Here is a 23,885-nt window from a genome sequence, read left to right on the forward strand (position 1 = left end):
TATATTTAAGACAGCGACATTTTGTGCATACTGCTACAAACAATCCCTGTTTTGTTTAAAGGGTAAGGCATTTTTTAGTAGCAGTATGCACAAAATGTCGCTGTCTTAAATATATTGATAATGGGTTGAGTGCAGAGGACTCTTGTATTTGACTATATGTATTTTGTGGTCACAGCCTCATTGCACCCCCGCCTAATGGTTTTAAAAAATAGTGGTGAGCACAACTTTCCCTTGTTTGTTATAGTTTATACAGGAGCAGTGACCAGCTCCATGTTGTAGCTCCCACCCTTCCCAGCTATAGTCAGGTGATCCCACTGGTGTCTAATAAAAGGGCAGCCAAGTATGGAGGTTTACTTTGAAAGCAGCAAGTTAAGTTGCAGGTAATACCTAGTCCCTTTGTAAAATGTATAATGAAGCAATAGAATTCTTAATGAATCAGATAAAATTGAGCATAGGACTGGCCAGATATGGGATGACTTTGACGTAGTTGGCCAGCTTAAATATATTGCAATATATGGACAAACAATCCCTGTTTTGTTTAAAGGGTAAGGCATTTTTAGTAGCAGTATGCACAAAATGTCTCTGTCTTAAATATATTGATAATGGGTTGAGTGCAGAGGACTCTTGTATTTGACTATATATATATATATATATATATATATATATATACTACAAGAGGTCCTCTGCACTCAACCCATTATCAATATATTTAAGACAGAGACATTTTGTGCATACTGCTACTAAAAAATGCCTTACCCTTTAAACAACACAGGGATTGTTTGTCCATATATTGCAATATATTTAAGCTGGCCAACTACGTCAATATATATATCTGCTCACTTAAGGGTACCTAAAGTTTTATATAGCTTGCACCTTGATTTGTGATAAACATACCATGTTTTCATGTGTATTTCCGTCAGGAAATCCAGAGCTTGCTCACTAATTGGAAAGGACCAGATCTGACAAGTTACGGGGAGCTGGTTTTGGAAGGAACATTCCGTTTTCAGCGGGCCAAGAATGAGCGCACTTTGTTCCTGTTCGACCGTCTGCTTCTAATCACAAAGAAAAGGGATGACACATACACATACAAAGCTCATATCCTGGTAGGACTCAGGGCCTCAGATTATGCTGCATATTGTTCTTTAAAACAATGTTTCCTTTGTAAATTGTGAACACTCATTTTTTTAACACCAGCAATGATTCAAAAGTCACACTATACTAGCCTTCTGATTAAAGCAATTATAGACTGGGAGAGCAGCATGGAACTGCATTGTTGAGAGGAAACAATTTGAGCTCAACGGATATTTTATTTCTATAATTACAAGAAAAATGAATCCTTTATTCTCTAACGCAGTGATCCCCAACCAGTGGCTTGTGAGCAACATGTTGCTTTCCAACCCCTTGTATGTTGTACCAAGTGGCCTCAAAGCAGGCGCTTATTTTTGATTTCATGGATTGCAGGCAATATTTGATTGCATAAAAACCAGATGTACTGCCAAAAAAGCCTCCTGTAGGCTGCCAGTCTACACAGAGGCTTCTTCTTTTTTCTTGCGGCTGCGCATGTGCAGTAGTGTGAAAAGCTGAACTTTAATGAAAAATTTCATTCTATTGCACATGCATTTGCCCCAGGAAATTTTAAAATAGAAGTCGGAAGACAATTGCTTTGTGGTGCTTGCTGGAAAAGTCCTGGGCCAGTGTAGTTTTCTTCTAATAGGTGCACAGGCCAGGGGTTTCAGGTAAGTATATGCGATCACATGGGGGTTCCTAATTTTTGGCACCCGCAAGTTAAGAGTTTTTCTTTCTCTGGTCTGGTACAAAATGCACATATGACTTCGTATTAATCATGTAACAGTGTCTTGCTTTATCTTTCATAGCAACATGCGCCATGTTTAGAACCAGTATTAAGTCTTGTGTGTTCTTCCCTATAGTGTTGCAATCTCATGCTAGTTGAAGTAATTCCAAAGGAGCCACTTAGCTTCAGTGTCTTCCATTATAAGAACCCGAAATTACAGCACACGGTACAGGTAAGGTCTATGCTCCCATCCCTTCTCTACATTACAATTAAAATCAAACCAGAAGGATGTAGGTCATTAGTCCACTAAAGAACCTTAAATGGGGGTTGTTCACCTTCCAATACTTTATTTCAGTTCAGTTGTTTTTAAATAGTTCACTAGAAATAAAGACTTTTTTCAAATACTTTCTAGTTTCTATTTGTTATTGCTTTTCTAAAAGGTTTAAAATTTCATTTTTCACCTTATGCCTTTCTGAAGCAGCTCTTGGAGGGGGTCGACTTGTAAACTGTTCTCAGTTACTACATAAGTTGATACATTTCTGATTGCTGAGCTGAATCCCAGAGTTTCATAAAAGGCAGCTGTTGACACAATATTAAAATAATTACAGTTATACACTAAGGGTAAGGTCACACTGGGCGTTTCGGGGAGATTTAATCACCTCATCTTTGCGGCGACCAATCTCCCCGAACGCCTTCCCTTACTTTTGCGCTGGCTAAAATGAAAAATTGCCGGCACTAAGCACATGCAGCAATTCGTTTTCCGAAGTCGCCCGAAGTTTCCTTGTGAGGGAAAGCGTTCGGGGCGATTGGTCCCGGCAAAGACGAGGCGCTTAGTCGCCAGACCACTTAAACCCCCCCGAAATGCCCAGTGTGACCTTACCCTAATGGACATTTATTTATTTGTTTGGCAGGCCAAGTCACAGCAAGACAAGAGGCTCTGGATTTTGCATTTGAAGAGACTTATCCTTGAAAACCACCCAGCAAAAATCCCAGCAAAGGTAAAATTGTTTTGTTGTGTTAATTATTGTGGGTAATTCACAACTTTGTCCTCAATACTATACTCATACACTGGGTTGTCTGACTGAATCACATAGCACATGCTCAGTATTGGGCCTCATTTACTAACACTAAGCAACACTGCCTCAAGGTAGTAAACCATAGCAACTGAACAGATTTTTGGTACCTGCAGCAGATTGATCAAATTTGCTGATTGGCTGCTATGTGTTACGGATGCCAAGGCAATTTTACCCAGTGTAAGTAAATGGTAAAACTCTTCCCTGTGCGCTTCCTCAGAGCAAGGTATATCAGGAAGGACCTATCAGAAGTAAAGAGTTCTAAATGCCAGTTGTTGACATGATGTGACCCTACCGTAACCAGAGAAAGTGTTGACTTCAGGTGTGCTAAGTAAGGTTGGGCCAGAAGAAGCCTCAGAGAAAAATGGATAGAATGTTTATTTCCAATGTTGCGTGCACTTCCAGAAACCAGAGACCAGCGGTGATTTTAAGAATATCTTTATTTCCCCAAAACGACTCCTAACGCGTTTCGTAGGCCTATGATTACGTGTGTTACCACACGAAACGCGTTAGTAGTAGTGTTGGGGAAATAAAGATATTCTTAAAATCACAGCTGATCTCTGGTTTCTGGAAGTGCACGCAACATTGGAAGTACGTTCAGGGCGTTGCACCTTGGCCAGGGACTTCGATCGGTGAGTAACCTGAAAATGCATATGAAGGTCTCTGTTTAAGAGAATGGTCCGGGGCATTTGCACCTGGACCCAGTAACAGGGTGAGCGATTGTATGAATAAGTAAAAATGTGTTGCTTCACTCTCTTAAATTAGAATTTGAAGGGTTTGAGCACATCCAACTTTCTTTTGCACATATATATAGAATGTTTATTAGCTTAGATTATATAATGGCATGCATTTATGTACATTTTGGGGAATCATTTTGGTACAAAATTCAGTGGTCCCTCAGCATCATAATTAACTTGCTGCCATCTAGTGGCTATTGTTTGCATATGCAGTTGGATTTGTGGTTATGAATTATCAGTTCTACAATAGCAACTTCTTTTTAAATAATATTTTTTATTGATGTTAGTAATATGTGGCATCTAGGGGCCTTGAATTATAGATGTAACAGTAATGTCTTTATTATCAAGATTCTAAATTGAACTGCTAGCTTTAGGTGGAACTTAGTATTGGGCAAACACGTCTTTGAAGGGGGAAATTTACCCCAGTTTTTTGTTCACCCAGTTAGACTTATGTAGAAAAGGTCCATAAGCACTATATGCATCTTTTTTTTAAAAAAAAAAAAAATATCGGATTCCACAGAATAAAAGGAAACCATGATGCTCTGGTTAACCATTTCACAAAATCTCTTAGGTTTATTGTGTAATGCCCTTTCTCAACTTGATCCATTGTGATAGTCTGAGGGAGGGGTTGGTTTACACAGTAGGAAAAAATCCAATAGCACACTGCAATTCTTGAAAACGTGTTTTATTTAGCCCATGTACATACATTACAGAGGGGTTGGATTATACAGTGTCGGCTTATTGGGGATGGGGAACTCATCATGTTAAGATAGAACACTATAATGGTTTCCTATGATTCTGTGGAATCAGGTACTGTATGTCTGTGCGAACAAATATGTATATTTATTTCTGGATCAGATAGTGGTTATGCACCTGTTCTATCTAAACCCAAATGAATGAGCTCATGTTGAAAAGGGGGTATATTTTCCCTTTAATTAAGATTCTGGCATTTAATTTACAAATACTGGATAGATTAGTGACTAATACTGAAAAGGACTTGTATCTCTTATTTGAGAGTAGATTAGTTGTAGGGCTAGTCTTAATGAATTAATTAAAATGAAGGTGCTGCCATCCCCTCAAATGCTACTGCATTTCAAACACCAGTGTCAAATTCTAGATTGTGGTGCTGTTCTGTGGTTAGCTAGTGTTAAAATAGTCAGCCCAATCTGGTGTGAGGGCTAGAAATGCAATATACCATTATTACCAGCATTAATAAGCTAGAATTGCTGCATGTATACTTATTCCTAAAAAGTTATTGTTTCCAGGACTACTGGTTTTTAAAAATATGAAATAATAATGGCTTACCTGTTTTCTTTCTGTGTAGGCTAAACAGGCAATTTTGGAAATGGACGCTATACGTAAGTATTTGCATTTACTAGGATTGTACAATCTTACCCAGAAAAATACAATACTAGGATTGTACAATCTTACCCAGAAAAATACAAGATTAGGGAGTATTCAAATCTGTCTAGTCCTGCTCCCTGGATAGCTAACATGGGAATATTTTTGACATCATGACTAAAACAGCTTGAAAATTTGACATTTTAGCATAAATCCTTTGAATTTACTGTAATTACAGCCCTGCTCACGAGAATCACTCTTTCATACATATCGCAAAAGCCCTAATTATCATTCTTTTGTGATCTTGTCCAGATCATCCTGGGTTCTCCTATATGCCAGAGGGAGAACGAAAATCACCTTCAAACTTGAAAGAGGATCTTGCATCATGCAGAGTTAGAAGAAAGTCAGGTATATTTCTCATACCTGTAAAATTGCTGGAAAATAACCCTTATTATATAACGTGTCAAATTGCATTAAAGGAGAAGGAAAGGTTAAAACTAAGTAAACCTTATCAGAAAGGTCCACCTAAATATACCAATAAACCCCTCAAAGTAGTGCTGCTCTGAGTCCTCTGTCAAAAGAAACACTGCATTTCTTTCCTTCTATTGTGTACACATGGGCTTCTGTATCAGAATTCCTGCCTTCAGCTTAAACCTTCTTGCCCAGGCCGTGAGCATGCTCAGTTTGTTTATCTCCCTTCTCTGCTGTAATCTGAGCTCAGAGCTATAAGTGAGCAGGGAGAGACTCAGGCAGGAAGTGATATCACACCAAGCTAATACTGCAGCTGCTATCCTAAACAAACATAGAGCAGCTAGAGCTTTTTACTCTGTATGGTAAAACATTCTACAGAATAAAATATAGCATTCTAGCTTTAACTATTGCAGCTTATCTATTGGCAATAAAATGCCTCTGTAGATTTCCTTCTCATACTAATGCCAACAAGGAGAATTAACCTACTACCTGGTTAAATAGTTATAACTTTGTAGACCCTAATTTGTACATTAGTGCACACATTTACTGATATCAACATCCCTTAAAGGCTTCTTAACAACCTTAAGATAGGCAGCCGTACACAATCTAATTATGTTGTACAAAACAAAGTTTGGTATTATTTTTCTGAATGTGTTTACTGGCCAGACAGTCCCAACTAATATCTGTGTATTATGGCTATTGGTCGGTTTGATGATTGGAGAGGCTTGACAATTTCATCTGCGCCAGCCAGCCTATTCACTTCTTTCTGCTTCAAATGAACCGTAAATTAGAAATGTTTCAATATTATGTATAGTCCTTAGATCAGTATACATTTTTTTCAAAAAAGGAAAATATTACTTTATATGATAGAAGAAAGGGGAAAAAGACAAATAAAAAAAGCCTCAACATAAAACAGGTCACAACCAATTCGGCCTCAGTATTTTTATATTTATATATACATTTTTTTATACTTTTGTGTGCTGACACACATCTTTACATAAACTTTTAGCAGCGGTGGCTTATAATGCATTAGAGGGGTTATTTTGTGGGTAGGGATGTGCAGGAGATACAATCGTTTTCTTTAATTCCCTGTGCACCAATTCCCATAGCTCCAGTCCGATGATGAAAATTTGAGTGACTAAAACGGAGGGAGAAGGGGGATGAATGACATCGGGCCTAGAGGCGCCCACTATGTAAATCTGGCCCTGAGTACAGGGTTGAAATAGACATGGCTAGATTGATATGTTTTTGTGATGGAGTAAAAGATTCTGTTTTTGTTTTTTTTTTCTTTTAATTTAGAGTGGCCAGACTAACTGGGACTGCAGTTTGCAAACACTGAGGAAATCTAATAAGTCTTGTGCTGTGAAATATTTTTTTTGTTGTATGGGTTCACCCTATAAAATGCTGGTCAGAAGGTTAACAAAATTGCTGGAACAATAAGCTCCAATATGTTTTATTTCTTTAATTCAGCTACAAGCCTTAAAGACTTTGACTTAATAATACCCCTTTAATTATGACAAGTGGGAAAATGAAACCTAGAGTTTAGTTCATACAGACGGCACTAAAATTTAATCTCTAAAATCATTTCTTAAATATAAAATGCCTTTGTTTTCTAGAACCTTCCTCTAATCTACATAAAGTCATGAAGCAAGATGGTGAGTAGGTTTTCATTGTTCTTTTTCTGTGTATTTAAATCAATTACACATTTTATCTATTTTTAACATTATATTTGATATTTAAATATTATATATTTTCTATTTTATTTATTTAATTTGTACTAATCTGATTTTATTCTGCTATGTTGCGTTTTAGGTTTAAGCCCAGAAATTCAAAAGGTAAGATTAGATATGAAATATGAATATAAAGAAGCTTTAGTGTGATGTATATTTATATACTGTAGGACTGTTGGCAGTCCCTAGTCTGGTATGGGATCTGTTATCCGGAAACCCGTTATCAGAAATCTCTAAATTATAATCAATTAAAATTATTTCCTTTTTTCTCTGTAATAATAAAACAGTACCTTGTATAATTAATCCTTATTGGGAGCAAAACCAGCCTATTGGGTTTATTTAATGTTTACATGATTTTCTAGTAGACTTAAAGGAATTGTTCAGTATAAAAATAAAAACTGGGTAAATACAAAGGTTGTGCAAAATAAAAACATGTTTCTAATATAGTTAGTTAGCCAAAAATGTAATGTATAAAGGCTGAAGTGACTGGATGTCTAACATAACAGCCAGAACACTACTTCCTGCTTTGCAGCTCTCTTGGTTTCCACTGATTGGTTACCAGGCAGTAACCAATCAGTGACTTGAGAGGGGGCCACATGGGTCATATCTGTTGCTTTTGAATCTGAGCTGAATGCTGAGGATCAATTGCAAACTCACTGAACAGTAATGTCCCAAGTGGCCCCCCTTAAAGTCTCTGACTAAAGCTGGCCATAGACGAAAAGATCCGATCGTGCCATGCCAATTGGTCGTTCAGACGATCAGCCAGGTTAGAAAATTTCTGTCGGCTGCTGATAATATCTCTGCACAGAAACGGAACTAGAGGGGGGCGGGCCCTGGGGAATATGCGCCGCGAAGCGGCGCGCGGACTGCCGGGGGGCCCTGGCCCACTCGCACCCCCTGCTCCCCCGGTAGTTCTGCCCCTGTCTCTGCATTTATTGCCAATCTGATGATCTTCAGTGGGAGACTGTCACTAGCTTTTGTCAGAAATAACATTCGTACGATTGCTGTAGGGGCAGAACATAAGCTGATCTGTTCTTTTTCTACTTCCTATTTTCTTAAAGGAGCTGTTCACCTTTAAATGAATGTTCAGTATGATGTAGACATTGATATTCTGAGACAATTTGCGATTGGTTTCCATTTTTTTCATCACTACTGAGGTTTTTGTTCAGCAGCTCTCCAGTTTGGGGTCTTGTTTACTTGGCAACCGGGCAGTAACTTAAACGAAAGAAAGGAATATGAATAGGAATTAAAAGTAATAATAAAATGAAAGCCTCACAGACCAATAGTTTGTTGCCTGCCAGGGTAAATGACCCCTATTTGAAAGCTGGAAAGATGTAAGAAGTCAAATAATTCAAAAACTATAAAAAATGAAGACCAATTGCAAAGGAAAAGGACATTCTATAACGTACTAAAAGTTACCATAAGGGTAAATTACCCCTTCTAACAACCCTTATTGGCCATCAATTTAGCAAGTAAGTAATAAAGGGCCTTTTAGGCTGTGAGACTGAACATTTTTGTGTTGTGCGTTTTTTTTTTAATTCATTAATCTTTAAGGCAGCTGCTTTTCTCATTTGAAAATAATTTTGTCTTTTACATTTCTGCCTGATAATTTTAAAGGGGCAGTTAACCTTTAGATTTACTTTCTTTCTTGTATCCAATTGATTTTACAGAGAAGTAGCATACAGGGCAATTTGCTTTGTCAGGCTGCTGAACTTGGTGGAAGTGATATGCTGCGTGGATCTGGGATGAGGAAAGGAGGCGCAATCAATCACAACAGCAGCATGACCTTATCTCAAGATTTCTACAACAAAGAAGGTCTAGGAGTGTGCCTAGGACCTGCAGAGCAGTCTGATGCAGATGACGAAGAGGAGTCTGAGCAGGTATAAAATATTTAACTGTAATAGTTAAAGGGGTGGTTCACCTTTAAGTTAACTTTTAGTAGGTTATAGAATTGCCAATTCTAAGTAACTTATTAATTGACCATTATTTATTTTTATATATTTTATTTATTTCTATTTATTTTATATAGTTTTTTTACCTCTTACATAACTGTAACATTTTCTTTATTAACCTACAGATGAGCTCCCAGCATAAAATTAAAGGTGGCAGAAAAAGGCTTAACAGTCAAGCTTCAGAGAATGTTGAAAAGCGGAGGAGTATCAATTTCGGCATGCGTGAGGGCCAGGTATTAAGTGTTTCCCTTTAATTCATGTTATATGATATCAGAAGTTCAGTGTATGTTGTCACTTCTGGAAGCAAAGAGACTGCTGGTAAAATGTCCTATACTTTCTCTCATTTGGGATTAAAGGGGAACTAACACCAACATTAACATGTACATAAGCGTAATCTCATGGATATAAGCATTTTTCTAAATCAGTTAAAAATTCTATACCATTTCTGAAATAATTCACTCTTCACTATCCCCTTCTTAGCAATCTGTCTCTCAACATGCAGCTTTGTATCACAGTTTGTTATTTTGCATCTGTTATCTATAATACAAAGGCAGCCACACCAATGGATTTGACCAGTCAATGGAATTGTGACTTCCACTACTGCATGTAAAGAGTTCTCCTTTTATAAGGATACCAGCAAACTTAACACTGAGTAGAACTAGAACTCTTTATTCAGCAGACTATAGAGGAACAAATGTCAAATTTGTAGCTGATTTGTACTCTTATAAATCCTGTAATTTTTTGTCTGAAGTCAGAACATGGGTTGTTAATCAGTTTTGACCTGGACAGCCTGGTTGTTCAAAGGGCTGTTTGGGTCAAAACAGTCTGCCTGGTATTCAGCATTCTGAAAACCGGGCAGAAGTCCTCTGAATTGCATGTAGCTGATGCAATAACACCACCCCTGATGTCATCATGCCGGCCAAGGTATCCTCACATTGGTACACATGGGATGACGTCATGTTTACGCGAAATGTGCCATGCAAGATAACGCCATGAATATATTGTAACCCAGCAAAAGTGTCAACCCTATTTGGACTTCAATTGCACTGATGATCCTTGTCAGTTTAATTTTTAAGATTAACTTCTTGCGCTCAGTAAAACTGATGCATTGTTTTTTTTTATATATTTTAAACAAATGTTTAAAATAAATAAAAGATTTATTTTTGTGACTTTTATACAATGTTCATATTTGATAGACTAATCACAGTTCTGTTTGCGTTACTAGATATCAAAAAGCCAGTCAGATGAAGAGTCAACAAAGGTGAATACAGGGCAGTTCTTTCCAAGTTCTATTAGTCATCTTCCAAGCAGACAGCATGGTACATCACAGAGCAACTCTATGATGAATATCCTTGGAGGTACTGGTGCTTTGAGAAACATCTGGACCGATCATCAAATTAGACAAGCCCTCTTTCCTCCTAGGCGGTCTACACAGGAAAATGAGGAAGATGATGATGACTATCAGATGTTTCTGTTGTCTGAATCTGCAACCAGGTTGGAATCCTCATGGTCACAGGAAGAAAGGGTGGCATCAAGCCGACCATGTAGCTGGCACCTTGGTCTAATGGAAGAAGACACTATGCCAAATCCCTCGTGCAAAATTGTCAGACGTGCAAGTAGTGTTGGAGAGAATAAATCTTGTTCTGCAAAAAAATGTACCTACTATCATAAGTCTGGGCCTCATGAACATTTCAATCGTTCACATGAACGCCGTCAACATTTTTCTTGTCTTGGCTCTTCTGAGGACTTAACCATTGATGATATTGAACATGTTTATGACAATATTAGTTATGAAGATCTGAAACAGATGGGACTCACCAGGAGACATGATTCTGATGCTCTTATGATTAAAGAAGGAGGGGATTCTCAAAGCCAAGAAAACATTAGTATTAGAACTCTAAGAGAACAGTTTGATAGAACCAGGAACTCCCTTCTCCTAAATAAAGAGAAACATCTAAAGAGAGGAATGTCTAATTCAAATTCACAAGAACTTAGAATAATCGAGGAAAACATTTATGACTCTATTCAGTTACCAGAACAATCTTTGGAGCATGTAAAACATAAATTGCGTTCTAAACGGAGCAATTTTTTGGCTCTCAGCACTGATTTTCAGTCTTGTGGTCAGTTTGATAGGTTTGTTTCTGAAGATAGCCTACAGTTTAGCGAAGATGAATCATTGGATCATCGTGTACCAGTGAGAGATGGAGATGTGTGCTATTCTTCTTCAAAGTCTGGTTCAAGTTCACATAAATCTGCTGCAGATAAATTGTCAGAAGAAGTAGATGAAATCTGGAATGATTTGGAAAACTACATTAAGAAGAACGAGGAGAAGAAAAGTGAACGGCTTTTAGCATCATTCCCTGTAAACAAAGATGATGTCCTTGAAAGGTGTCATGTATCTTGCATGCCTCGCTTCAGCAAAGATATGGAGTACTCATTGTCATCTTTGTGCTTACCAGAAAATGTGTCTTCACAACGGACAATACTGAACACTTCACAAATAAGTAATGATAATATTAGTTGTGGAAGTTCAAATAGTGGCTCATTACTAAGTCTAAAGAGGACTTCCATTGCAAGTGAAACAGACTTTCTAGAATCGCCCATTTTTGCTTCAAACAGCACTATCCCCTATTCAGAACATACATGTTCCTCACAAGCTTTAGATAGCACTGATAAATCAAAAAGCAAAGTTTTCATGTTGGCTCGCCAATACAGTCAAAAAATAAAAAAAGCAAACCAGCTTTTAAAGATAAAAAGCCCAGAGCAAGAACAGCCCCTTTACAAATCACAAAAAACGAAACAGAAGGATCTTGCAGCTATTATGGAAGAGAAGAAACAAGGAGGCTCTGCTATTGGTAGGCAACTATATCATTACCTTGCTTATTAGGATGTGAGAGCTTGTCCACAATTAATGGGTTTTTAAAAAGTGGTCACAAAGGCCCTATTTCATGAGTAAAATTGACCAAATTTCAGGGGGCCACTTCTCATGACAGACCATCAAGTGGAGTCAATGGGCAAGATTGCAAGAGTATTAAAACTTTTGATGATTTACTTTAAAAATAAATACTTCCCCTTATTACCCTTCTTTTGTGTCAAGGGGTAATATAACCCATTGTTCAGTATGAGTTCAGTGAACATGGCATGTGCTGAACATACCCTTTGGCTCTTATACTAATCACAAAAAATATATAGTTGTTATTTCTTGAGATAAGAAGGGAAAGCTACTGTATGTTGGTTCCTTGGGAGGTAGATAATTGGCTTACCACTACACAAATAATCCCCTTCTGGAAAATAAGAGCAACAACAAGGAGTGTATGGGATTGTTGTTTATACAGAGTTTATTATTAACTAAACTGACTCGGCTAATTAATAGTAAGACCGTAACGGGGGAACGTAATAAAAGTCAGTAACGGAAAAAATATTTGCAATGCGAAAAGTTATGCCTCTTTGTGAACAATTTTTCTTTGCGAGAATTAAATATAGCTTTTGCAAACCCGGAAACTGGTTAGTGTCCACTTCCGACAGCGGAAGAAGACTTGCGAATTTTATAGTTTGTGCCAATGCGCAGTAAATGTAGAAAAACTTCTTACTAAAAAAGTTGTTACGTTTGCTCTAAAAGATTGCGACAGCTTCAAAAAAAAAAGAAGTGGGCATGCGCAATGAAAATTTGCAATGTAATCACAGTTTAAAGATGTTTATTACATTGCGAAATGCGAATTTTAATTCTTATTTGTGCACATTTGTTGCTCTTTGCAACTTTTATTACATTCCCCCATAAGTGTGAAAGCAATATAATGCTTTGTTACTGCTTTATAATAAGAATATGGATTTTAATTAAAAGAATAAGCAGAGTATTGTTCATGTTGAAAAAGAAGTGTATCTAGGGGGCACATTTACAAAGCTCGAGTGAAGGATTCGAATAAAAAAAACTTCGAATTTCGAAGTGTTTTTTTGGCTACTTCGACCATCGAATGGGCTAGTTCGACCTTCGACTACGACTTCGACTACGAATCGAACTAAAAATCGTTCGACTATTCGATCGTTCGATAATCGAAGTACTGTCTCTTTAAGAAAAACTTCGACCCCCTAGTTCGGCAGCTAAAAGCTACCGAACTCAATGTTAGCCTATGGGGAAGGTCCCCATAGGCTTGCCTATGTTTTTTTGATCAAAGGATATTCGTTCGATCGTTGTATTAAAATCCTTCGAATCGTTCAATTCGAAGGATTTAATCCTTCGATCGAAGTATTAGCGCTAAATCGTTCGACTTCGATGTCGAACGATTTTACTTCGATGGTCGAATATCGAGGGTTAATTAACCCTCGATATTCGACCCTTAGTAAATGTGCCCCTAGGTGTATACTTTCCCTTAACCTCATCTTTTGTATAAAAATCATATTTCATTTGTCAGTGCTAATTAAAATCTGTTATTTTAATCCATTGATTGCTTGTATAAACATACTTATGTACTCCATGGATGTTTGAAACTTGGGATAATATAATATCTATGCTGGCATGATCTGGAGTCATTGTTTTTTGTCGATGATAGGTTACTAAGAGTTGCCACAACTTGAGCAACTGTAATAGCAGTGCCCCAAAGTATTCCTAACATATGCTGAATGCTTTTAATATAACTTTCTGGGCTATTCAACTATTCTTATGTCAAGGGAAATATCTAGTGGGGAATAAATAATTTAAACAAAAGCAAAATCCTCTTTTTCAAAATCCTCTTCATAAGATTTTGGGAGACTGAAGCAACACATGGGTTTACCACCAGCGATTCACATTATTGCCAGTGGGAGAGCTTTTACAGAAGCAGAGATTTATTACTGGCAATTAATCTCCTGGTGTGCCATTGCCCTAAAGGGTCTCAGACTCTAAAACAGTACCCAATTGTATTCTTTTCATATAGTACTTTTGTTAAAAGAGATGATATACGAGGAAAATTGACAAACCTTTGTGTATTCTTAATTAACAGGTGCAAGAATCGCTGAGTATTCCCAGCTTTACGATCAGATTATCTTTCGTGACTCGCCCATGAGGGTGCAAAAGGAAGCAAAGAAAGGCTCTCGAGAAGTAGTGTCTCCCAGTTACTCTCCATTAAGCCCAACTTGCCATCAACCAGCCTCGCCATCTAAATGGCAACAGCGAGGTAAATGTTTCCAATCAAATAGCTCTGTTTTACAGTCTTTGAATGGCAGTGGAGGTGGGGCAGAATTTTATACATGGCCGGATGTAAAGGAATTCAAATCAAAAACGGATTTATCAGAACCTGGCTCTGGGTGCCCTCACAGAAACATTACAGCCGCTTGTTCTGTGCCATCTTTGTCAAAGTCACTACAGAATGCATCACACGAGTCAAGGTGGAGTGGTGTAAGCCAGCGACACAGTGAAAATGCACAGATGATGTGTGCTTCTAATTCACCAGAAAGTACAGGGAGTGGAAAACCTCAGCCTTACATTCGATCACAGTCTTCATCTTGTATACTACATAACAGGACATTAGACTCTCACAGACTGCCAACAAACGTTCAGCTTTCAAAGCCCATCTTAAAACCTAAAAGGCCTACAGATCTAAGTCATCTTGGAGATGATAGGAAATCACAAATGGAAGAAGACACCTCTGATCTTACCCTGCAAGACTCCCAGAAAGTCTTGGTGTTGAACACACTGTCTTCTCTTAATGCTCAAATAGCTACGCTGAACTATTACGCTAACTTTAAGGATACTGATGGAGACGACAATGATGATGATGACTATGTAGAGATCAAGTCAGAAGATGAGGAGGATGAGTTAGATATTGCTTCCCATCAGGCTATAAAAACAGGAGTAAAGGGGAAGCCAAATGTTCCTCAGACTTGCGGTAGTACAAATATAACCTATTCTTTTAGCGTGCCCAGTACTCCAGTCAAGTCCTATAACAGCAAGGAGCTCTCGGATTCACATATTTTAGCTTATGAGGATGCAGACAAACTAAACGACTATCTCTGGAGACCACCACCCTCTAATCAGCAAAATATCGTTCAGTCACTTCGAGAAAAATTTCAGTGTCTCAGCTCAAGTAGTTTTGCTTAAATACCTGTTTCTTTATGTATAGCATTATCAATAGATGTAGTGTATTGTATTATGGCTTTATAATACACAAAAGCCATGAATATCCTGTAAATTATATCCTTATAAACGGTGAGTTCTGATGTCATCAGTTATAAACGGTGAGTTCTGATGTCAATTCAGTCACATGACTCATTGAAATTTGTGTATTATAATAAATAAAGTACCCCCAGTTGTAAAATATGAGGATATTAGAAGTTACCTCGGAGTTCCATGACCTGTATAAAAACACTCGGCCTTCGGCCTCGTGTTTTTATATGGTCATGAAACTCCTCGGTAACTTATAATATCCTTATATTTTACAAAAGGGGGTACTTTATTCACTATATATTGTCCTGCACTGTATCATATATTGTGCCTATATGGATATTTGTTTGTTTCTTGTATTTGCACTTGATACATAGCAGTGTGATTTATGCATTTCGACTTTTGTCTGTCATGGTAATCCGATGTAAAAAAGCAGTGGTCACAAAGCTTCTATCCTCCTGTCACTGCTTACCATAGAGTCCACCAGACATTCATATTTTGACTGCCACTCTTTTCAGCTTGGTAAGTGTAGCGGTTAAAATGCTCCATGTTCATGGGCTTTAGGGCTTTACATTTGCATAATGATAACAAGCCAAAAAATGCCCCCCATTATTATTAGGTTAGTCACTCTCTGGATATACAGCTATTGCTGGTCTACAAAGTATCAATATTATCTATATTCCAATCTTCTGAAGTATAGAAAAACAATTATACAATTGCCAGTCAACATTATCATTGGCATACTTAATTTGGCCCAACCAGAAATATCCTTATATTTATTAATGCAAGAATAACCATTGTGACCATTAGTACAAGGTTCTTTATCTTTTTGTTATCTTTGTTGGCCTGATTCTGACAATTGACTCAAACCTATGGCACATAACATGGACAGCTTCTTAAAGGAACAGTAAAACCAAAAAATTCAAGTGTTTAAATGAAAGACAATATATATTATATTGTTTTCCCTGCACTGGTGTTTGCTTTAGAGACTGCTGCTGTGTAGCCATGGGGGCGTCCAATCAAGTACAAGATACACAGCAGATAACAGATAAGCTCTGTAGTATACAATGGGATTCTTTGGGACTTATCTGTTATCTGCTGTGCATCCCGTGCCTTTTCTCTTTTTTCAGCTTTTTAACTTTAAAAAAACTTTTTTTTTTTGGTGTTTCCAACTGTTTTGGTCATTAGGTTTTTCAGTGCCAAAAGGGTAGTTTCAGGATGGGACATGTAGACAAAATACACAAAAAAACTCCACTCTAAATAGACTAATATACTGATAATTAAAGGGACCAAAGCACTTTAAATTGTCGCCTCAACAAAATGTGTATGTGCTTCCATTGTGCCATGTACAAATTATTTTATATTTGCTTTTGTTTTGTTCTGAATATTTGGCATATTAGGTCTCTGGGTCACTTCAGTGAATTCTCTGGTGCAGAAGCACTTTGATGACTATTTTTCTTAGTACTTAGTGCTTTTCTCTTCTGGTGTATGTTCATACAGCTATTGCATGTGGGAGCATGTACATTAGCTAGTTTAGAGCAGGGGCTTTAGGTGTTGTTAAGTTGTGTACTGTCCATAATTCTATAGTAGACTAGTTTCTTCCTCCGATGCACATTAGGGACACTGCAGGAAGCAAGAAAATTATTACGTTCTTTCAGTAGACAGGGATATTGTAAACTATAAAACCAGCTTGCTTTTTACTAACAGAGATCTAAGTGCACATGTTTTCAGCACAAACTATCATTATCAGGCTTAATTTGAACCCCACTGTACCCATGTTTCAATAGGATTTTAATAGGGACCTGTTCATAAACAACTTGCATAGCCTTCGTAGTGTATATGATGCTCTGAGTATAAGTGTATTTGTTACAATAAACAGAAGTGGATCATATTTAATAACTAAATATTCATAGTAGGAGTACAAAAACTAAGTATACCATATTAGCTGATAAATGTTTTCTTTAGTCTTCCAATTGTACACATTATAAACTATCATGCCGTTCTATTGTGGTTGTATTGTAAAAGTTGAGGCCATGTGTCCTCATGTTTGTAGTTTGCCAGATTTCATGTACTCTGCACTGGAATAATTTGAGGTTTGCTTTCTCAAGTTTTACTTTCCAAGGTCCAAATATGTGCACCTTTTCTCCAACATTTCCGCTAATGGGTGCCAGAGAAGAGGCAGGGTTTACAGCAAAAGAAAGACTTTCTCTAATCTTTTGCTGATCTACAGCTCAGTACATCTCAGAAGTTGAATTCCCCGTGACAAGCTAAATAAATCAAGTACTGTGTGCATGTGCCTATTTCACAGTCACTAGTCTTTGGAATTATCTGGACCATGGCAGTTTAATTTGGCATAAAGGGGTGAGCATTAAATGGATCTTGTTCTAAGCAGGGGGAAAAAAGTCAAATGGTCTTGGGATCAACAATTCTGCAGAAAACTGTTGTTAAACAAAAGTTGATTATATTTGTAAAAAAAAAAAGGCCAGTTGTAAAGTAAATGTTTTTGTATTTGCAAAAAATAAACCTTGTAGTTATGTATGTAAAAAAAATGTGTAATTAATATGAATGCTAATGTCGATTAACATTTCCTTCCATTTTTCACAATGGATTCTAAATAAGCAATGCATGTTGCAGATATCCCCGCTTTTACATGTCAATGTTGAGCAAATGTATAAAAGGGTTTTTTTTTGGTTTATAGATGTATTATGTATATTTTGGGTCCTTTTGAGTGTTAAATTATTTTAGTTTGTGATTTTTTTTTTCTATGAAAACCTAAATGGTGGCTGATGTTAAGAGTCTTGTTTTCGGCTAATAAATAAATATTCTCTACTATCTAATTGTAGTGTACACTTTATAAAGGTCACTGTATTGCTTAATTGTGTTCAGAAATAAAATTTCATGTTATAGTATTCTTTGTTAGGCATGTAAAAGGTTACATTTACTGATTTGCCTATCAGATAGAACTAGGTAATAGCATTTGGGTGATCATTCTGAGCACTCCAAATGCAGTCCCTTCCAACTAGATATAAATGTAAAAATCTGAATATCCAGTCAACCTGTTACCCTGGCAAGTGCCCAGTGCCATAGGTCTCACTGCGCTGCCTCCTGATTTAACCCAACCTCACACATTGTGTCTCATGGCTTCTTCCCTTTTTAGATTGTAGTGTTATTTATAGCATGCCTTAAAAATGTTATCACTTCTTATATTTTTTGAATTAACAATCGATTCACTAAAAGTTCACTTGTCTAACTTAAGAAGTGATATTTTTACATTCATTTTAGCTGAATTGTATGCGGTATTTTATAGCATGCGTTATTTTGTGCGGTATTTTAAAGCAAGCGTTATTTTGTGCGGTATTTTATAGCATTCGTTATTCTGTACAATATTTTAGGGCATTTGATATTGTCACACATTCTTAGTGCAATCTATAGCACCTAAGACATTCGAGATGCCACTGGCAGAGTAGAAGTCTCTTTTTACAGTATTCTAGTCATTCCTTTCCCTGGGAAACTTAATATAATTCCATGACACAGAAAGTAGTGCATTCTGCCCAAGGTATCATGAAAATGTGTTAGTGGCTGTAGGTAAGGCTCTAGATCCTCATAAAGGTCTTTTATTGCTGCCCTACAGCTCCTCAGTACATCTTCCTCTATTAATCCATCTGATGTTGTTTAGTAATGCCTACTCCTGGAAGGTGTTACATTTCAGGAATTATCTCACTATTTTATGCTTTTATCGCTTAAAAGATGTTAGTGAATAATGCGTTAGGATTAATTCTATTCTATAAATATTGCAATGCGATTAGAATACCGCTGTGCAGAAATGTAGAATTAATGCTTGCGATATGTCTATTAATGCATGCGAAAATACTTGATGAATCGTTCCTTAAATAACGCGTCTTAAATAATGCACAAAACTGTGCTTTAAGGATTATCGACCTTTAGTGAATCAGCCCATGTGCCTGTTGTAAAATGCTGGGGGCAACACTTTGCCTATTTGGGGGGGGGGGGGCACACAGTGTCTTATAAAATTCTGGGGGGGGGGCTACACTGTGCCCTGTTAAATGCTTAGGCCCGCACTATGCCGGTCTTAAAATGCTGTGGACCACACTGTGCTTAGCACTCTGAGGGGCCACACAGTGTCAACAGTGAAATGCTGGGAGGGGGCCACACAGAGCCAATCATGACATGCTGGGCTGCCACACTGGGAAGCTGTCAAATTTGAACAGTGAACTAAGATCCTGTCAATAATTACAACAAAGAATCAATTTTTTTTTTGTAGATGAGGCAAAAGGGTCTAGACTCAAGAGGGTCTTTAACAGACTGCGAAATCCAGTGGTTTTACCTTTTCATTTAATAGTTCTGTTTCCTATTGGTGTAAAGTGGATCTGTCACCCAGACACAAAAATCTGTACAATAAAAGTCCTTTTCAAAATAAACATGACATCCAATTTTTTTTTTTAGTTAAGCATGCATAGCTGTTGTAAGCTCATTTAAAATTCTCAAATGTCAAATATTGTCTGCCCCTCCTCTATGCCTTAGGCCAGGGATCCCCAACCTTTTGAACCCGTGAGCAACATTCAGAAGTAAAAGGAGATGGGGAGCAACACTAGCCTGAAAAATGTTCTTGGGGTGCCAAATAAGTGCTGTGATTGGCCATTTGGTAGCCCCTATGTGGATTGTCAACCTTCATTGAGGCTGTTTGGCAGTACACCAGGTTTTTATACAACCAAAAGTTGCCTCCAAACCTGAAATTCAAAAATAAGCACCTGCTTTGAGGCTACTGGGAGCAACATCCAAGGGGTTGGGGAGCAACATGTTGCTCATGAGCTACTGGTTGGGGATCACTGCCTTAGGCATAGAGGCGGGGCAGACAATTACTTTCACTTTCCATTCAGCACTTCCTAGATGTCACTGCTCTCCCCACATTCCCCCGCTCTCTTTAAAAATTAAATTGTGTAACCAGTGCATGGGGATGGACATCGGGTCCCCCATTCTGGTAAACATACAAGATCCTGAGATGATGCAAGACTTAATAACAGTGTCCACAAAATGGCTCCTGCCTGCTTGCTATAATTATAAATTCTCAGACTGAAGGGAACAAGATTCAAATAATTTATATTGTGTAATTAAAGTTCATTTTGCTTGACTGTGATAAAATAGGATTTTGAATCATTTTTCCGGGTGATGGGTCCCCTTTAATTATTTTCTTCCATTAAAGGAGAAGGAAAGGCTTTGTGCACTTGGGGGTGCCAAATGTTAGGCACCCCCAAGTGATTGCATTTACTTACCTGAAACCCCCGGGCCGGTGCTCCTATCAGCAGAAAACTGCACCGGCCCGGGGTTATACCAGTGAGCACCACGGAGCAATCCTCTTCTGGCTTCTCCTTGAAGTGAGTGAAAAGTGAAAAGCCGCACTTTAACTAAAAAAGTCAGCTTTTTCATTCTACTGCATGTCTGCCCTGGGAAATTTAAAGACAGAAGAGGATCGCTCCGTGGTGCTCAATGGTATAATACCGGGCCGGTGCAGTTTTCTGCTGATAGGAGCACCGGCCCGGTGTTTCAGGTAAGTCAATACAATCACTTGGAGGTGCCTAACATTTGGCACCCCCAAGTGCACGAAACCTTTCCTTCTCCTTTAAAGGACATTTTAACCTTTAAAACAAATGAATACAAAGTTTTGTTATACTATTTTTACATAACCCTAACTTTTTTTTTAGAAGATAAATACTATTTTTTTTTTTGAAGATAAATATAACATATTTTGTAACAGAGCTGCCTGCTGGTCAGTTTCCAACTCTGATATAGTCAGGGAGAATGTGACAGAAAAGAAAAGCACAGTTCTAGTGTTGTTCTGTTTATCAGAAACCTCAGATAACGTTTCTCATGTATTTCCAAAACAGAGCAACATAAGAACAGCTCCCTTTCTTTCTTGGATCACTGACAGAAAACTGACCAGCCACTGGTGCAGTGGTTACAAAATGAATTATATTAGTGTACAGTTTTCTTAATATGTGATTCTAAGCAACTTTCCATTACAGAATTATATTGTCTTTCATTAGACAAAATGTATTAAAACACCCTTTACAAGAGCATGCAGCATGAGAATATAGCAGCTGCAATTGTAGTTGCAGAAAACTGGATGCAGGTACTTGGATGTAAACATGCTCCTGGCACTTGTACACAAGTGAACCCCGGCGATACCAACACCTCAGATGTGCCAGAATTCCCACCACAGGCCGTCTCCATAGGCAAAGCATCCTTGCACCTAAAGAATCACACATAGATGCCATTTAAACCTTGAATGCCAGAAATGATGCAATCCCCACTACAAACATTTTGATTGTAATTTCTCCATTATGGGCAAAAAAATGGTAAAATATTACCCAACACTTGCATTGATAAATAAGCACTTAAACATTTATACCAACTTATACCAAGCCAGGGTTGGACTCGGCCGGCAGGAGACCGGGAAAAAAACAGTGGGCCCCGCCACCCAGACCTGCTACCTGCCTGAGACCTGTCTGCCTACTGATCTCCCCACTGGCCCAATGGTGACCACAAGGATAGAAGGTTTTCGTTGTGGGGGGGAGTTGCAGCAGGGGTGGGGAGCCCACGGGGTGTGGGCCCCTGATGTGGAAGTCCAGTGTGCCCCAGTCCCATGCTGAACTCATCCAAATACTTAGGGGCATATTTACCTAGGGTCGAATATCGAGGGTTAATTAACCCTCGATATTCGACCGTCAAAGTAAAATCCTTTGACTTCGAAGTCGAAGGATTTACCGCTATTCCTGCGATCGAACGATAGAAGGAATAATCGTTCGAACGATTCGAAGGATTTTAATCCATCGATCGAAGGATATTCCTTCGATCAGAAAATTGTTAGGATGCCTATGGGGGCCTACCCCATAGGCTAACATTGGCCTCGGTAGGTTTTAGGTGGCGAATTAGGGGGTCGAAGAATTTTTTAAAGAGACAGTACTTCGACTATCGAATAGTCGAACGATTTTTAGTTCGAATCGTTCGATTCGAAGTAGCCAAAAAAATCATTTGAAATTCAAACTATTTTTCCTCTATTCCTTCACTCGAACAAAGTAAATGAGCCCCTTACTCTTCTCTGTTGTCTCTTAGAAATCGTCCTTACATCATGCACAGCACTTGAGTTTTAAGGTTGCAAAATGTTTTTCCAGACCTGCCTTCACTTTCACACAACTAACTACCAAAATCACAACTGCTTATTGTTCTCTGGAAATCCCAGAAGATAGAGGTGCATCTCCTTGTGGATGCAGGCCAGGCCTGTGCCCACATATACATAACAGATAAGATACCAATGCCGCATTTCCAAATGGAACACTGGGTAAAGGGTTCATTCTCCTGCCACTCATCAAATGTGGTCTACCTAATTATGAAGTTTCCCCAACACACAGTCCTGCAGTCAGGGGTGTTTTAAGGCCTTGGTGGGCCCCCATTACCCTGGTATTGTGCAAAAAAAATTTGGTGGATCCACGCCCACTTTTGGCCACACCCTCAAACACCACACACTTAACAAAACATAATTCAGTCATGCCAGTATTAAATGGATAATCATAATATTAAACACAGATCTGACAGTATACTACAAAAAAATGAATAATTAGCATTTTAACCCTAGCTGTTCCTGTATAATCACTGTAGAAATGGACAATGAGCACTCCATTGATCCCAGACAAGCAAGTTATATCACTAAAACATGGTCAATGAACAGAAAGTCTCTGTGACCTTGTCTGTGCTTGTGGCAGATTGACAGTAAGGCAGAGCAAAGAGAGAAGCAAATTCTGAGAAAACACAAATCTGTAAATCTGTAAAGTAGTGAAGCTGTGAAAGTGGAGCTCCCTGTCATTAAAGCGGTTGTTTACTTTTAAAATAACTCTGACCCCCATGTTAAAGCCAGGTCAGAAGGAAAAGGCAAATAAATTAAAAACAATGAAAACTGAAACTGATGAACACAGTAGCAGTTCCATATATAAATACCCCCAGAATTCATAGTAGTCTGGCACAGGGGCAATTCCATGTATAAATGCCCCCATAATTCATAGCAGTATGCACAGTGCAATCCCATCTATAAATACCCAGAGAATTCATAGTAGAATGGCACAAGTGCAATTTCATGTATAAATACCCCGATAATTCATAGTAGGATTGTTGCCAGTGGACCCGGGACTTTTCCCAGCAAAAAAAAAAACGTTTTGGTGGGCCCCCAAAATAAGTGGGCCCTGGACAGATGCCCCTTTTGTTAAAGTGGCCCTGCTCGCAGTGGGGACATAAGGCAGATAATCTAGGACAAAATGATAGGGCACAGATTTACAGTTAACAAAGGCAATGTCCAATGGGGGCACATTTTAACAGTACCAAGCACAGTATTAGTGACCTTAGGGTCACCATACTAAGGGAAACTTTAAATAAGAACTAAACCTTAAAAATTAATATGGATAGAAATGCCATTTTTTTTATACTGAACTTATTGCACCAGCTGAAAGGTTCAGCGTCTCTATAGTAGTGATGATCCAGGCCTTCAAAGTTGTCACAGGAGTTTCCTATCTTGGCTTTTGTTAGAGGGGCTCTTAAAATGCTCAGCTTAGGGGTTCTCACAAATCATCAGAAAATTAGGTTTGTC

At 38.1% G+C, this 23,885-nt stretch overlaps 1 protein-coding gene across 3 annotated transcripts in view; it reads left to right on the top strand.

Moving 5' to 3' along the window:
• plekhg1.L (pleckstrin homology and RhoGEF domain containing G1 L homeolog) overlaps positions 1–15,335 on the top strand; it is a 141,648-nt gene extending 126,313 nt beyond the window's left edge. For all 3 annotated transcript variants that reach the window (XM_018262980.2, XM_018262982.2, XM_018262981.2), the window contains 11 exons: positions 921–1,103; positions 1,929–2,024; positions 2,704–2,790; positions 4,927–4,960; positions 5,256–5,351; positions 7,031–7,069; positions 7,227–7,249; positions 8,815–9,024; positions 9,222–9,329; positions 10,322–11,951; positions 14,073–15,335. In XM_018262980.2, the coding sequence (XP_018118469.1) occupies positions 921–1,103; positions 1,929–2,024; positions 2,704–2,790; positions 4,927–4,960; positions 5,256–5,351; positions 7,031–7,069; positions 7,227–7,249; positions 8,815–9,024; positions 9,222–9,329; positions 10,322–11,951; positions 14,073–15,169 (3,603 nt within the window). In that variant the 3' untranslated portion in view covers positions 15,170–15,335. The remainder of the gene's footprint in view (positions 1–920; positions 1,104–1,928; positions 2,025–2,703; positions 2,791–4,926; positions 4,961–5,255; positions 5,352–7,030; positions 7,070–7,226; positions 7,250–8,814; positions 9,025–9,221; positions 9,330–10,321; positions 11,952–14,072) is intronic.
• The last annotated feature ends 8,550 nt before the right edge of the window (positions 15,336–23,885 follow it).

This window comes from Xenopus laevis, chromosome 5L (genome assembly GCF_017654675.1).
Source record: "Xenopus laevis strain J_2021 chromosome 5L, Xenopus_laevis_v10.1, whole genome shotgun sequence".
Taxonomy (NCBI): domain Eukaryota; kingdom Metazoa; phylum Chordata; class Amphibia; order Anura; family Pipidae; genus Xenopus; species Xenopus laevis.